This window comes from Notothenia coriiceps, unplaced genomic scaffold (assembly GCF_000735185.1).
Source record: "Notothenia coriiceps isolate Sejong01 unplaced genomic scaffold, NC01 NC01_scaffold00008341, whole genome shotgun sequence".
In the NCBI taxonomy this organism is placed as follows: domain Eukaryota; kingdom Metazoa; phylum Chordata; class Actinopteri; order Perciformes; family Nototheniidae; genus Notothenia; species Notothenia coriiceps.
Window position 1 is genome coordinate 240,398 of NW_011341042.1, and position 14,221 is coordinate 254,618.

At 38.6% G+C, this 14,221-nt stretch overlaps 2 protein-coding genes across 2 annotated transcripts in view; both read right to left on the bottom strand.

The window, feature by feature from the left end:
* Nucleotides 1–5,256, bottom strand: part of pabir2 (PABIR family member 2) — an 11,060-nt gene extending 5,804 nt beyond the window's left edge. The window contains exons 1-9 of the mRNA XM_010770087.1: nucleotides 4,040–5,256; nucleotides 3,815–3,893; nucleotides 3,658–3,711; nucleotides 3,231–3,274; nucleotides 3,066–3,120; nucleotides 2,630–2,731; nucleotides 2,052–2,137; nucleotides 1,678–1,742; nucleotides 1,358–1,454 (exon numbers count right to left, since the gene is read on the bottom strand). Coding sequence (XP_010768389.1) covers nucleotides 1,358–1,454; nucleotides 1,678–1,742; nucleotides 2,052–2,137; nucleotides 2,630–2,731; nucleotides 3,066–3,120; nucleotides 3,231–3,274; nucleotides 3,658–3,711; nucleotides 3,815–3,893; nucleotides 4,040–4,197 — 740 coding nt within the window. The 5' untranslated portion in view covers nucleotides 4,198–5,256. The remainder of the gene's footprint in view (nucleotides 1–1,357; nucleotides 1,455–1,677; nucleotides 1,743–2,051; nucleotides 2,138–2,629; nucleotides 2,732–3,065; nucleotides 3,121–3,230; nucleotides 3,275–3,657; nucleotides 3,712–3,814; nucleotides 3,894–4,039) is intronic.
* Nucleotides 5,257–5,862: 606 nt separating this feature from the next.
* On the bottom strand, nucleotides 5,863–13,374 carry hprt1 (hypoxanthine phosphoribosyltransferase 1). Its single transcript, XM_010770090.1, has 9 exons — nucleotides 13,129–13,374; nucleotides 10,725–10,831; nucleotides 10,106–10,289; nucleotides 9,107–9,172; nucleotides 8,334–8,351; nucleotides 8,162–8,244; nucleotides 8,013–8,059; nucleotides 7,773–7,849; nucleotides 5,863–6,858 (listed from the first exon to the last, which is right to left on the bottom strand). The coding sequence occupies exons 1-9, from the start codon at nucleotides 13,153–13,155 to the stop codon at nucleotides 6,811–6,813; spliced, it is 657 nt and encodes a 218-aa protein (XP_010768392.1). The 5' UTR covers nucleotides 13,156–13,374; the 3' UTR covers nucleotides 5,863–6,810.
* Between the last annotated feature and the right edge of the window lie 847 nt (nucleotides 13,375–14,221).

A 14,221-nucleotide genomic window follows, 5' to 3' on the forward strand; every position in this document is an offset into this window, starting at 1 on the left:
TATAGCAGGCGCAGACGCTCTCCTCTGCGAGCTCCATTCCGTTTAATCGTGCTTCTTTATTCTTTCATTGTCTTTATTTTTTTTTTTTTTATTGTTTCTTTTTTATTATTTATCTTTTGTTTTTTTTATATTTTTTTTTTTTATATTATGTATGATGCGGTCGGGATCGGGTGCATGATTTTTGGATTGTCTTTCTTTTTTTTTTTTTTTTTCTTTTTGTCGGGTTGAACTATTGGCCAATATGTCTTTCTTGTTTATATATTATATTCCGGCCAAATATAGACATTTTCAATTTGATGTCGATGATTCTATGGTCGATCACAACTCCTATGCTTTTTGTTGTTTTTTTTCATGCTTTATTCAGTATTACTTGTCTAATTTATTATCTTTTGTATTGTTTATCTCTTTCCTATGTTGTTTTTTAGATTGTTTTTTTTTTTTGTTGTGGAGTTTTTGTCCAACTGCAACGAGTGCGAAAGAAATGCCCTGCTATGTAGGAAAGTATGATTTTACCTGTGGTCACAACGTATTTAGCGTGTGTAGGAGCTTAAAACAATTTGCGACTTGCCTAATAGGTGAAACACGGTAAAACAGAAACAGCACTGTCAGCTAGTGACGTCTGATGTTGAGATCTGTGAAACAGGTGAAGAAAAGCTCAGCATTCACATTTTCCCCACAAACCGCTCAGGTTAATGACATAATCTGTTGAACTGTTGAAAACATGCCCGGAACAATGTGGAAATAGAAGCTCAGGATACTGGCCATAACAGAAACACTGGAAAACTTGAGTCGGACATGGACATCACACCAAAGTGTATCAAACATGTTTAGCGGAACGTTTGGTTATTGGGGGAAATGCTCGTGCAATGTTGATAGGGTGGTTACACAGCTGAAGTGCCGCACTCTGGGCAACAGAGCCACTCAGCTGTGCAACACCCTGCGGGAGCAGCACTTATTTTGTAATAAACAATTATTGGCTATTATTAAGTCATATAACAGAGTTGAAATGTTGAGCTTTTCAATCTTAATCTGAAAATACAAAAAACTGAAAGGTCAATCAATCAATCAATGTTTATTTATATAGCCCAATATCACAAATGTTACATTTGTCTCAGTGGACTTCACAGTTTGTACAGAATATCAGTATGACAATACGACACCCTCTGTCCTTAGACCCTCACATCGTACAAGGAAAAACTTCCAGAGAAAACCCACAGTTTAAAGGGAAAAATGGGAGAAACCTCAGGGAGAGCAACAGAGGAGGGATCCCTCTCCCAGGACAGACAGACGTGCAATAGATGCCGTGTGTAAATTGAAAAGATAATACATTTGCAACATAGGTCTGGTAAAGTCTTACCAGGAGCTGAGCTCGGACAGGTTGGAGACCTCTGAGGACAACATGGTGGTGGTGCCCTGGAAGAGCCTCTTAGGCTGACTCTCCGTCTCCATCTCACCTGCAGAGCAAAGGGAGGCTGACGTTTAGAAATCTAGAAACACAGACTGTGCTTGCTCTAAAAAAGAGAACTTAACTGCAATCATAATCAGACACAGGAAAAATAATAATAACGCTCAGTTAAATTACCCGAAAGTCAGTGCAGTCTAGTAGTTTCATTGTATAATAATTAACACGATGGATGTCATTTTTTGGCAGAGAAACAAAGATGTTTGCTACCTCACCTTTGCGTTTCATTGGTCCAAGTATGCTGGCTCTGATGCAGTTGATCGGACTTTGACTCCGTCGACTGAGAATCACAAAAAATACTTTTTCAACCAAGAATCTTTTTGAAATAGAGGCAGAATCAGTGGCAATACAAATGCATCTGTACTGTAACTGTAATTCAGATAAAATGGTTATAGTTTACTCAGACACATCTTAAAAGTTGTTAAGATAATAGGAACAGTCGTTTTTTCTACCAAGACTTGCAAAAGGAACCTCATTTTTGCCCCCGGGGAGAATTACAGGAGTCAGGTAATGCTGGAGCAGTCTTGCTGTTCGCTGAGATACGAATCAAAAACCTCTTTATCAAAAGACTCAAAGACTTGTCGCTCACCTGAAGCGTCGCGTTGGGCTCGGTACGGGGCTGGGCGTAAGGCCATTGCTGCTCACAAGGATTTGTAGTGAAGGAGAGAAACACTGCTGCTTGGACGAAGGCAACATAGACAAGATAAAAACAGATTAACGGCCTGATCATTGGTCCTACTGTGTGTGTACATTTAGTAAAGTTATGTGTAAAATTAAGGTCAAAATTAACTAAGTAAATCAAGATAACCTTTTGATTAAATCAAGCATGAATAACCATTTCCTCCAAAACAATTATGCAGCAAAAACATAATGTATTGGATACAAATAAGCATTTCTAGAACACAAATAACATATGTGGTTTACAATAAAGAAGAGGCCTTTTTAAGCTAACTGAACAGAAACAAAAAAATCTCTCCTGGAAGACGGTTTTTTCAGCTAAATAAATTGCGCCCTGCCACACAGATTTCTATTCAATAATCTGATTGCGAGCTGTTAGTAAAATCAGGTTACAGCAAACCGCTGAAATGCTCTAACTGCTGCCTTCATCTGGCTGTTCACTGTATAGGCAGGTGACGTGCATGTCAACATACAGGAGGTCAGACGTACCTTCTTTCCTATCCCTCTGGTCGGGGACGGAGCGGGGGACACGGGCACAAAGTCGACGCGCTTAGGAGACGAAGAAGCTGACTTCTCCAAATCGTTGTCACTCTAAGAAAACCGGGTTATAAAAACACATTGGTGGCCATGTCATCTTACATCACATCTTTACAGCACTATGTAGAGAAACTCTAAAATAAGTGTGGGAGTATTATACTACCGACTCAGTCTGACCTTGAAAGACTGGTGGCCCTGATAACTCCCTTGTTTTCACCGTTAATCTAGCATGTTTGTACGTGTCCACTCTACGGAGATAGAGAGGCCAGAACTGGCCCAGGGCCAAAACATGCAGTGGGAAGGCAAAACAGAGCCCACTTCCAAGGATTCAAAGCAAACAGAACATATCTCATAACACTTGAGAAGCTGTAATGAAGTCTTTCTTTACCAGACTGAGGCTTTCTTCCCAGGATTGGCTGATTTGCATGGCGGCTTGAACCTCCCTGTGTGTACAAAAACAGAAGATGAGTAATAAATTGAAACATGTTGTTTTAAACTACAACAGAACAATAATTCAAACAAATCTCTTTATCCTCAAATTAGTACAGCTTACCGCTCATGTGCAGTTTCTCTGTTCATCACATCTATGCCTTCCTCCTTCAAAAAAGGTACAAGGTGATAATGGTTAGAAAGTATTAACTAGCTGAGTATTTTTCTGAATTATACACGCAACAACTAGACATTGTGCCTTTGGTCCAACTCTGGATCAACCTTAATCTCATTTCAAAATCTCAACTTTTTTTTGTAATAAAAAATATATAAATTTAGCCAATGGATTTCATTAAATTGTTTATTTTCTCTGTTGGAGTCCTATACTACCAAATGATCATCTCTTTAAGATCGATGGCCCTGTGGACTCCAATATATTGACTCTAGCATGTTTTTTAGACACCATCAATCCCTATGGCTTGAGAGGGAGACAGTGGTCTGACATGCACTTTTTTCACCCCCAATATGAAAAAAACAGTTAGTGTTCTTACTTGTTTTATCTGGTGAAGTCTGGTGCTGGGGACTCGAATAGGCGATGAAGGGACCTGCGAAGAAGGATGCATGTGAAGAAGAGAACATTGACTACACAATAATTGAGACACAAATAACTTTGGTGAAACTGTGTTTAATATTTTAAATGTATTGTACCATGTTGGGCCTGTTGACCACTGTAGTGCTATTTCTCCGGCTGCGCAGGACCTCTCTCTGGAACACTTGGGAGTTATCACTGAAATGACAAATTCACAGAACAACCATGTGTCATGTGTGTACTTCCCATGAGGTCACTCAAATGTAGTTACTACAATGGGGATAAAGACATTCACTGAAATATTTTTAAAGTAAAGTACTGCAACTATGTAATGTTGTAGAAACCTTAAGACATTTATCATGGGTGCACTGTTGGATCGTCTCAAGTGCCCCTCGGTCTGAGCTAACGACGATGGGATTTCCAGATCCAGCTCCATCTTCTCTTGTGCCAGGACCCCTGAATTGTTCATTTTGCTAGCTACCGTTGCCCGCCACCAATTCATGAACTTAAAATGGCTAACAAGCTCAGTGGCGTTACATGGTTGCTTTCCAAACTTTTTTTTTTACCTTTACGTGTTTTTAGGAAACATAATCTTTAAGGCTAAATGAGCTGACGAGACAAGCTCAAGTAAATATGTAGTTACACCACTGTAATCGGCAAGGCCCTGTTGTCTGTATAACTCCGTTGTTAAACAAATTAACCCTGGCTAATTATCCTAACAACTCTATCTCAACAATCCTATAAATCACAACTATATAGTCAGTCAAAACTGGCCTGTGCTAACGTTGGCTGTAACGTTATGGCCAGGCACCAACTTTCCTGATGGATGGTTAGCATGCCATGGTTACATACCGCACAATGCCCAGTAACTGCTAGCTGCCGACCCGTTGCTCTGCTGGTGCAGGGCGGCCGTGGTTGACGACTGAAGCGCTGCTATGCTAACCTAGCACTGCATGTTAGCGCGTTAAATTAGCTACCATTAGCCAAACCGTACAGCAGCTTACTTGGGAGTGCAACAAATGCCTCCAACGTTTATGACGTTAATTCAACGAGTTTCTGTTAAATACTGAACGAGTTAAAGAGTTTAACGTCTCTTCTCAGTAATATGAGCCAGTGTTATGCTACTCTCCCCGCTAACTAGTTTCAGCAACAGCTTTAAGCCCAGCTACCTAGCATGCTAGGCTATCTAGCCACGTTCGCATTAACGCCGATACCCACAACGCCATGTCCACAGAGAGGCCTTTATCAACATCGCACTAACTAACTGTTTCTGTCCCTCAGCCTGATAGCTTCTCTGGCTCAGAGAAGCACATTAAACCATGGCGTCTGCACATGTAACTGGCTCTATAACTTTGTTTTTCGGTTCTGCAGGGCGCCTCCAGGGATGAAGCAGAAGATCCCAAATGATCACACAGGAGCTAGGTTAGCTGCTAGCAGCAAACTTCACGCCCCTTTTAACGTTAGCAGCCCTGTCCAATGAAACCGCTGCATTTGCCGGTATGCGCAGGCGGGATGTGGTGACCTGCATCATATGGAACTCTTACATGATAAACTCCAGCTGCATTATCAGAAATTACATTTTCATTTAATCTGAGTTCCATGATACATTTTGCTGCATCAAAAATGGCAGTTTGAGTTTCACGAGATGTCGTGAAACATTTGCTTGCAAGGACAGGAGGCCATGTGCTTTTAACAAAGTGATGGAGGTATGAATGGTCTTGCAGATTTAGTGTTTTGATAGGTCATTTTGGGTAATAACAGCAGCAAATCACACCACTTGTCATGTCTAAAACTAGCTTATTAAATAATTACTATAATGCCAATTTAGGAAGTACTCTTCAAGCTGCCCCCCTTCATCTATAATCGTTTATAATGTCTCAACTGACAATTAGTGTTATCAATAAACATGTGAGAACCATATACGTTACAATGAGCCTTTGTAAAATACCTTTAGCAGGTATTATTTAGTCCACGGTCAGCACTTTCTTCCTAAAATTCTGGCAGCATTGTTAGCTTCTAGACATAGGGAATACTAATGTATCACTTTTTTGTGAGAAACTCATTTATCTTACCTGTATTATCTTTCCATTAACCAGTATTATTTTCTAAACAGAGAATTTGGTGTTATATTGTAAACACACTTTGTAGTAAAATGTAATTCAATCACGGGGAGGGGTGAGAACATTTAATGGCTGGTATGCAACATTCAGTTGACACTTGTTTACAATGATGGTACCATTGCTTGTGAACATCTTATAAAGTAGAAATGTAAAACCAAAAAAACGGTCAGAAAAATACAGATTACGTGTTTCAAACATGATTGTTCTACGTATCAGTCGAACATTTACACATTTGTAAATTGTTAATTTTTTTGCAGCAATAGAAAGATCTCTATCTGAACAATGCAGCATGCACCCAAATTAATTGTATGTGATAAAAATATATCATTAACACTCATAAATCAAGAAGATATTACATCTTCAGCATATCCAAGTGTTTATTCGGGACAGCAGCCAGCATTTTTTGTTACTTTTCTGCAATTACCTAAATCTTATCACACACACACCACAGTAACTCAAATATGTAATTTGTCCCACTTTACATAAAATGTGAGCTCCTCCTTACAACTGCCAATAAAATGTTTTTGATAGTTGAAGGTAAAAGAAGAATTACATTAAAAGCTATATTAATTTTCATAGGAGGTTGTCAAATGTTGTATATCTTGATATGGCACAACACTTGGTATTTTGTACTTAAAGCTAGCAGCATTGCTCAAAATAAATTACAATTGATTTAACAAAATAATGAAATCAGTGTGGGGGCATAAGGGCATTATTCTAATTTCAAGTGATGCTTAGCTCCATGCCGTTTGACCCAGACATTGGTCTATCTAAGGAAAAAGATTATCTCTAAAGTTGCGTCAAATGTGCGTGTGTGTGTGTTGTGACTAAAACAGGCCATGCTTCTCTCAGGATTATCACTTTAGCGGTGTATCCTCAGGGACCCTGATCAGGCTGAATATATTTTATGACACAAATATGAAGAATCAAAATATAAAATGGACAGCAAAAGGATAAGATATAACCATACATTTAAAATTGTGACGAAGTGCTCTTCATGCCTTGTACTTCTCCTTCCCTGATTCACTAATGACGCAGATATGCTGAAACAGAAAAATGATTGATTAGTGTTGCAGCAATTTATTGATGCACATGTTTGTTATCCCGGTCTGACCTTGCATCAATAACACCCGGTACATAGCTGTAGTCCTAACGAATGGATTAAGATCGAGTACTTTCCCAAAACATAGAGGTAGCAGGCAGGGCCACTATCTCCTCTCGTCTTTGTGTTAGCCATTGAGCCGCTGGCTTGCAGTTTGGAGAGACATTTCATAAATTAAGTCTGTAGCCGAACAATAGCTTTGTTCATCCCAGCCTCAGATATCAGTCCCTAATTGAAAGGCTAAGATCCACTTAAGTAAATCTGAAGCTATGCCTCTGGGTAGTCTTATGGCGCTTTTCCACTGCAGCACGTAGCACGGTTTAAGCGGGCCGGGGTTTCCACTGAGGGTAATTCCGGCTCAGGGCTACTTTTTCACCTTTTTTCTGGCCCTCCAAAATCGAGGTTCTAACCGGGCCAACAACCGGGCTGAATATGCTAAACTAGTGACGTAAACACTCAACTGTGGTTGGTCAGACCAAACCCGGCCCGCTTACAAGTATTCTACATGCCAAATCTGACCAGTTCTTTCAAATCTGGCAGCCTTACTTACATTTCCTCGGCTACTATTGTTAAAGAAACCTACTGAAGACCTGTAATCATAAGCTATGACAAACATTTAAGTGATTCTCCTGTAACCCCCATGTATGTCTGGAAACTGAGCTGTTTATTTGTTTTGGTTTTGCTTTGTAATTATGCATTTGTCATGCATCTGCTCTGTCATTATTGAGTTCGTAGAAATTAAGAAAAATCAATAAACATATTGTTTTAAAAAAAATGACCTGACACAAACTGTTTGCCCAGACTCTTATAAGCAGATAACATGACATACTTTCTTTATCCATCTTGATTACTTACATTTAGATCTCTAAAGTACTCGTTGTAGTCTAGTGCGTATCCAACCACAAATTTGTCAGGCACCTCGAATCCTACAACTGAAAGAAACAGGCGAATAAAACAGTTACTTGGTGTTGCAATACACCAACAACTCCGAAATAGTAGTATCCTATATTATTATTAGTATCTTCATTGTGTAACATACTGTACATAATATTATCTATACATTTCACAAGTAGTCTAAAATAGGTGTAAACTCACAGTCCGGTCGGTAGCCAATACTTCTTGGTGTTCTCTTCACCAACAAACTGGGGGAGATACAAAGTTGATTATAGTTATAAAACTTCATAAATAACAGCCTTTTGGTAAAGAATCCCCGCAATCTTATAGTTTTAAAGAGATCAAATTACCTTGCTACTTTAACCATTTTTGGTTTGTACTGTTTGAGGAGTTCCAATAACGTCTTCATTGTCTTCCCTGTGTCGATAATGTCCTGGAAACACAGCACGAGAGAAGCTAATGTTAGCAGTCTTGGAATAGAAAGCGGTTTCATTTACTGTATAAGAAAATGTCCGTACGTACCTCCACAATCAAGACGTTCTGTGGAAAAAGAAAAAGAACGAAATGATTATATTAATATCATAATATTAATGAAAACGGTGGACTGGATGTATTTTATCTTAGCATGCAGATAAACACGAAAGGTTAATAATCACATTTATCCTTTTTTATAATCCAACTTGTTCAGAATTTGTAATTAGTGAATGCGTATCATTTAATGTATTCATTATGAAAATCATGGATACATTAACTAAGGTAAGTTATGTGATGCAAAACAAGATACAATTATTTTAAGTTAATTTAACTTTTATATTATTAATATCGAAATCCAGTGTCCACTCATTTTATATTTTGTCTTATTTGACAAAGACTTCCTTCCCCCCCGTTGAATAATAGTTATTTGAATGCTTTTTGAAGAACTTGTTTACAAGAGAAGTTTTTTTGTTTTTTGGATTATTCTTGAAGCAAAACAAAGTCTTACAGTGGTGTCTATTAAATCAACGTATCCATTAGTTGACAAAATCGTATGCGTGTAGGTCTTAAAAAAATCTTTAGCTCAAGTCAGCTCTAATATCTTTTCATTTTGCGTATTTGGGTTGAGTCTTATTTTCTTCCTACCCCACTTGTAAATCAGCCTGTGTAAAATTCAAGTATTTGTTCAAGCTGAATGTTACCACTACCAGGTTGTTGTTCTTCTATTCATGGCAGAAATACATAACATATAACATGTCAAGGACAGACCTAGAGTCAACAAAGATTATTTATTCAGTCATGCTGCCCTAGATACTTCTTACCTTGCCTGTCAGTGAAGACAGGTCATCTCCACCAATGACTTTGATTTCACCTGTCGACTGGTCATTCTGTGAGGATAAGAATAAAGATGACATGTTTCAGACTTCACATTTGAAGTTGTACAGCTGGAGAAGTTATATCAATGAACAAAAAGGTTAATTACAAAGAAAAGCTACATTTGTGGCGTTCTACGTCTGTTGTTTATGCATCAACATGTACAAATGCAGTGTTTCTAACCAAAACAAATTCTGTGTATTCCTAGGGTTTCTTTTCATTCACTGAGTGGAAACAAATGACACAAAAAAAAGGCTTGGCAGAGTAGGAAAATGTGGTTGTATCACTAAGAAAAAAATGCAGTTGGAAATAACTAACAAATATTGACGAACATTAAGCATGTGACTAATTGTCACTCAAGCTTTTGCTCCACTGATGAGACATTAGATGTGTGCGGACCATGAGGCAGCTTTTCCCCAATTGCAGCTTGTTTTTCCACCATTCAAGATTTGAACTGGCTCTAATGCCAGATTGTCTGGAAGTTAAATTAAAACTATACTTGGATATAAACCTTGTATTGAAACTTAGCACATGTGCCGATTGCATTTCCTCATAAAATGAATTACAAAACCAAATGTTGGCTCTTAAATCGTGCCTTGTTTACATGCATAGTTGGGAACACAAAGTATTTCCTACCTTTGCCAGCACATTGTTGCACCACTGACTTCAGTGAAAATGCAGGAAACCAATCTTAGTGAATCGCCCGCATGTCCATTCACATACATCCTTGTGTGCACACAGGAGATACTTATACATTGCGAAAAAGCATGTAAACTTTTTTTCTTCCAAAAAGAGTAAGTCAACAACTCTAGAGGATTCCCTTTGAGCATTGACATTTTAAAATCATGTAAAGCAAATCAACTATAGTAAAGGTATCTGCTTTTATAAAAAATGCAGTATGTCTTAGGCGATGTAAAAAGAAAGAAAGACAGAAACTGATTTATTACACAGTAGCTCTTGAGGCGAATGAAGTCCACTGTCATTGGGATGGAGCGGTCACTGTTCCTGTTCAGTGCCTTGATGTAGTCCAGCAGGTCTGCAAAGAATTTGTAACCACCTTTGAGCACACAGAGGGCCACAATGTGGTGCCCCCCCATCTCCTTCATAATCTCTCTGGCCAGTCTCTCTGTCCTGTGGTCACGTGGGACAGGGGAAGAGGGAAAGAGAGGGAGAGGAGAGTCAGCTCAGTTTTCTGCTACAGTCAGCAGTAGTTCCCATTTCCTTTTTGTTTGTGTCAGCAGGCAAAGCTTTAATTTCTAAAGCACTCCCAAGTAAAGCAAAGCCGGACAATGGAAATCACCACAACAACAAAAAAGGTTATATGCAGTACTAAATAGCAAATTTGCCAATAAAACCAGGAAGTACAAGATTAACTGATATATATTTTTGAGACATTTAAAAACACTTAGAAATATAGGTAGTGTCGGCACTTTGACCCACCAGTTACTGAACACCTTGGCATCCCACAGGGTCTTTGTTTGGGCACACTAGTCTTTTAGTTGACCCCAACAATGTATCACATTTTCTCTATCCTACAAGAAAGTGCTAGAAAAGTGACACCCCCACCTGTCCAAAATGAGTCCATGGGGGATGTAGACCCTGTCCAGGTCTTCTGCGTAATGCTTTGGTATGCAGAACAAGTCCAGGTCATACCCCTGCTCATCATCACTGATCTGAAATAAAACATAACACAAAGGGGTTTAAAAAAGAAAATCTCAGGGGTATTACCTAACATTCATCTGTTACAGGGTAGTATGAGGGGAATGGGATGAAAAGGTCAACGCAGAGCTACTTTCCCATCCACAGCCAACGTAGATTTGATTGCCTCCCTCTAGAGCCACATACTCTGAAAACAATACGTTATTTGTACAGTTTAGCAAGCAACAGTCAGTGGTTGTAAATACATACCACAGTAGATTCTCAAACTGCCTGCTACTTGAACCCAGACAGCATAACTGATATCATGTGACAGCTGGGAAGCTGGTGTAGAGCCTGAGGTTATGTGGGAGTGATGTGAGTAACTGTAACCGCACCCAGGAATCAGAGTGTTCTCCCAAGGCAACACATTCTTATTGCTAAACTAAACACTAGATTGCAAAGAGTTGTGATTGAACCAGAACAAAGCATTTCACCTTATGCCCACCAAAATAAAAAAAACATGTCCATCTGTTGGGCTTCACCCTTTCACTGCAAAATAATAATCACTGATACTGAGCAGATGTCCTCACTATAACATAGTCTGAAGGAGGAGTTTACACTGTTGGACGTTAACCCGCCATTATCTTTATGAATCAACAAACATGGCTGTTGTTAGCACTCACATCAGTCAAGCTAGCAGGTTATGAAAGACTCTGGTTACGTGCAAAAAGGGCAGGCGAAGGAAGGTATGCCCCAGGAAAATGATTGGACACGTGTAACATTCTGCAACAGCCAGTCAGAGAAACCAGATTTTTTTACAATTTATATTCAAAGCCTTTGTTTATTGATTTACTGTCAGGATCATAAAGAATATTTTTAACATACACATCCCAATGAAAGAGTAAGAGTTCATAAAGGTTGACCTTGCGGTTTGTGTGAACAAAGAGCATGTTAGGCAACACTTCACTCTGCAACTGTATCTGAAATATGACACAGGAGACAGGATCTTCTACTATCTTTTGTTGGGCAAACTTTGCAACTAGCTTGACCATAGTGTCAGCAAGTCTTCATAACAACAAAACACTGACTTCAAAATGTGGTCAGTGAAGTTATCTAGAAAAAGATTTACAAATAATTCATAGACTACAGAGGTCCTAACATGTGCTGTATCATACAACACATAATCGCCTTCATACATAGAAACACCATTAAATTAACCTTTCCAGTTTCTTTAGAGAAACAAAACAACCACTGTACGCATCCAAAAAGCTCCCTACTATTATATTGTTTTACCATTATATTGTCACTCAACGTTTTTCTAATGAATGTTTAACAACTTTTTACACATTTGCATACGTCTATAATAATCATTATGCATATCAATGTGCTACATTCTTGTTTAAAAGCATTTTATTAATTAATATAACTAATAATTTCTGTTATTCCTTATTTTCTTGCACTATTTTAGATTCTCATTTTTGTTTGACCTTGCATGATATATTTGTATTCTCTAATAGATGTATGACCAATTTTTGTGAAAAATGCAAAAAGTAATGCAATATATTAAATACATGGTTTATACCTGTAATTACTGTGGTTCCATTTCTTTTGATTACCTCATTTGGGCGTGCACATTTGCCACGCGCAAACCTACCTTTTTTTGGATTTGGAAAGGTTGGCATGTATGTAGATATTATATGATATGATTGTACAGACCCTAAATGCGTTACAACTGTAGACACTGAATGTATTTAAAGTAATGTGTTGACATCTTTCCAAAGACAATCAGCTTTATTGTATGTCCATTACACACATAACATAAACCTACTTTAAACAGTTTATTACCTATTCTTTAAGACACAGCCTATTGAAGAAGCGCGCTTAAATACGCCCCCTTACTTGCAGCTCGTGTTTTTATCATGGTTTTTATGCTTTCTCGCTGCTGTTATGTACAATCTTGTAATACACTAACTAATAAACCTGCAATGTGCTGTCATGCACAGAAACCCGCACATTAGGTTTGAATATGTCCATCCTTAAGCCTTAAGCGTCTCCTGCGTCATGTACGGAAAGCGTGCGGAGCGCATGTTTGTCTCCATGGCCGCAGGCCACGCTACACATAGGACGCACTGCAGCTGTGTGTCTGAGAAAACACGCTGCCATGGTGAGCATACAGCACACAAAGACAGGTTATTTACCACAAATATTCAACAGCAGGTGTAGCATATTTATCAAACGCAGTGTCGCTCGGGTACAGTGTGTTGTTCCAGTGGGCGCTCAGAGGTAATCTACGACCACCTTCTAATTTCATTCTGCTGCTGGGAGCACTTACCACAACACAGGGGCTGGATGTCGCCATGTCCGTGTCGGTCCCTGTCGTTCGGTTTGAACTAAGTCTTCCGTGGTCTTCAAATTCAGGAGAGATAAATGTATTGTGTTTTCGCGGAGTCCTCACCCTTATGACAGCACACACATGGAGGTTGGCTAGTGCTACAGGAGGCTGCTTTCTATTTCCGGTGTGCGGGCCCGTATCTCCGTAGCTCTACTGTAGCTCGGCTGCTCTGTGTGGAATGATGACGCAGGAGCACCACTGACAAATCAAATGCGCAGTAACGGAAAAGCCCCGCCCGGCTGTGAGGGCGCAAACTGCCAAGTTCTGGTTCTCAACTACAGTATAGATAGTAAGAATATAAATATATATATAAATATATATATATACAACTCATTGTCATTGTCTCTGAACATAAGTGGATAAGGCAGTTTGTACCTCATAAGCATGACATTTGACTGCTGAATAAAACTGTACTGTACAATTTACATTTTCAAGGGAAAATGCGCATCATGTCTCATGTTAATTATGCGAGACTGTAGCCACTAGGCCACGAGGGTCACTTATTTATTTCCTCACATTTTGGAGCACCTTGTTACTAAGAATATTCCATGGAGAAAATCTTTACATTTCCTCACAAATACTGTATAAAAAATGAAATTAAAGAGGTTTCGTTTCAAGTTTTACACTGTAATGCATTTTCTCAAGTAACTTAATAAAAAGAACTGCTTTTTGCACACGTACAGCCTGAAACTGTGCCCCTTTTTCTGGCATTCTCAGTATATACAAAACATGAAAAGATATTTCAAATCATTATTTTGATTATATTATTGACATTGTGTACAAATATATAATTATTTTATGAACGCGTTATATTTGGAATCATCGTGTATGACATATTTCGGGGATAAGGCACAATTAAATCATCAATCTTTTATTTTAGCCAAATTCTATACATGTGTAATTGATAGGGCAAGGCTTCTTTATTTTTTTTTAACAAACATTTTAAACTGTACATTCAGTATAAGTAAGTAAGTATTAGACCTTGTAGCAATCAAAAGCTAATGAAAGGGCACGTGTTGCCTTCAAAGTATGT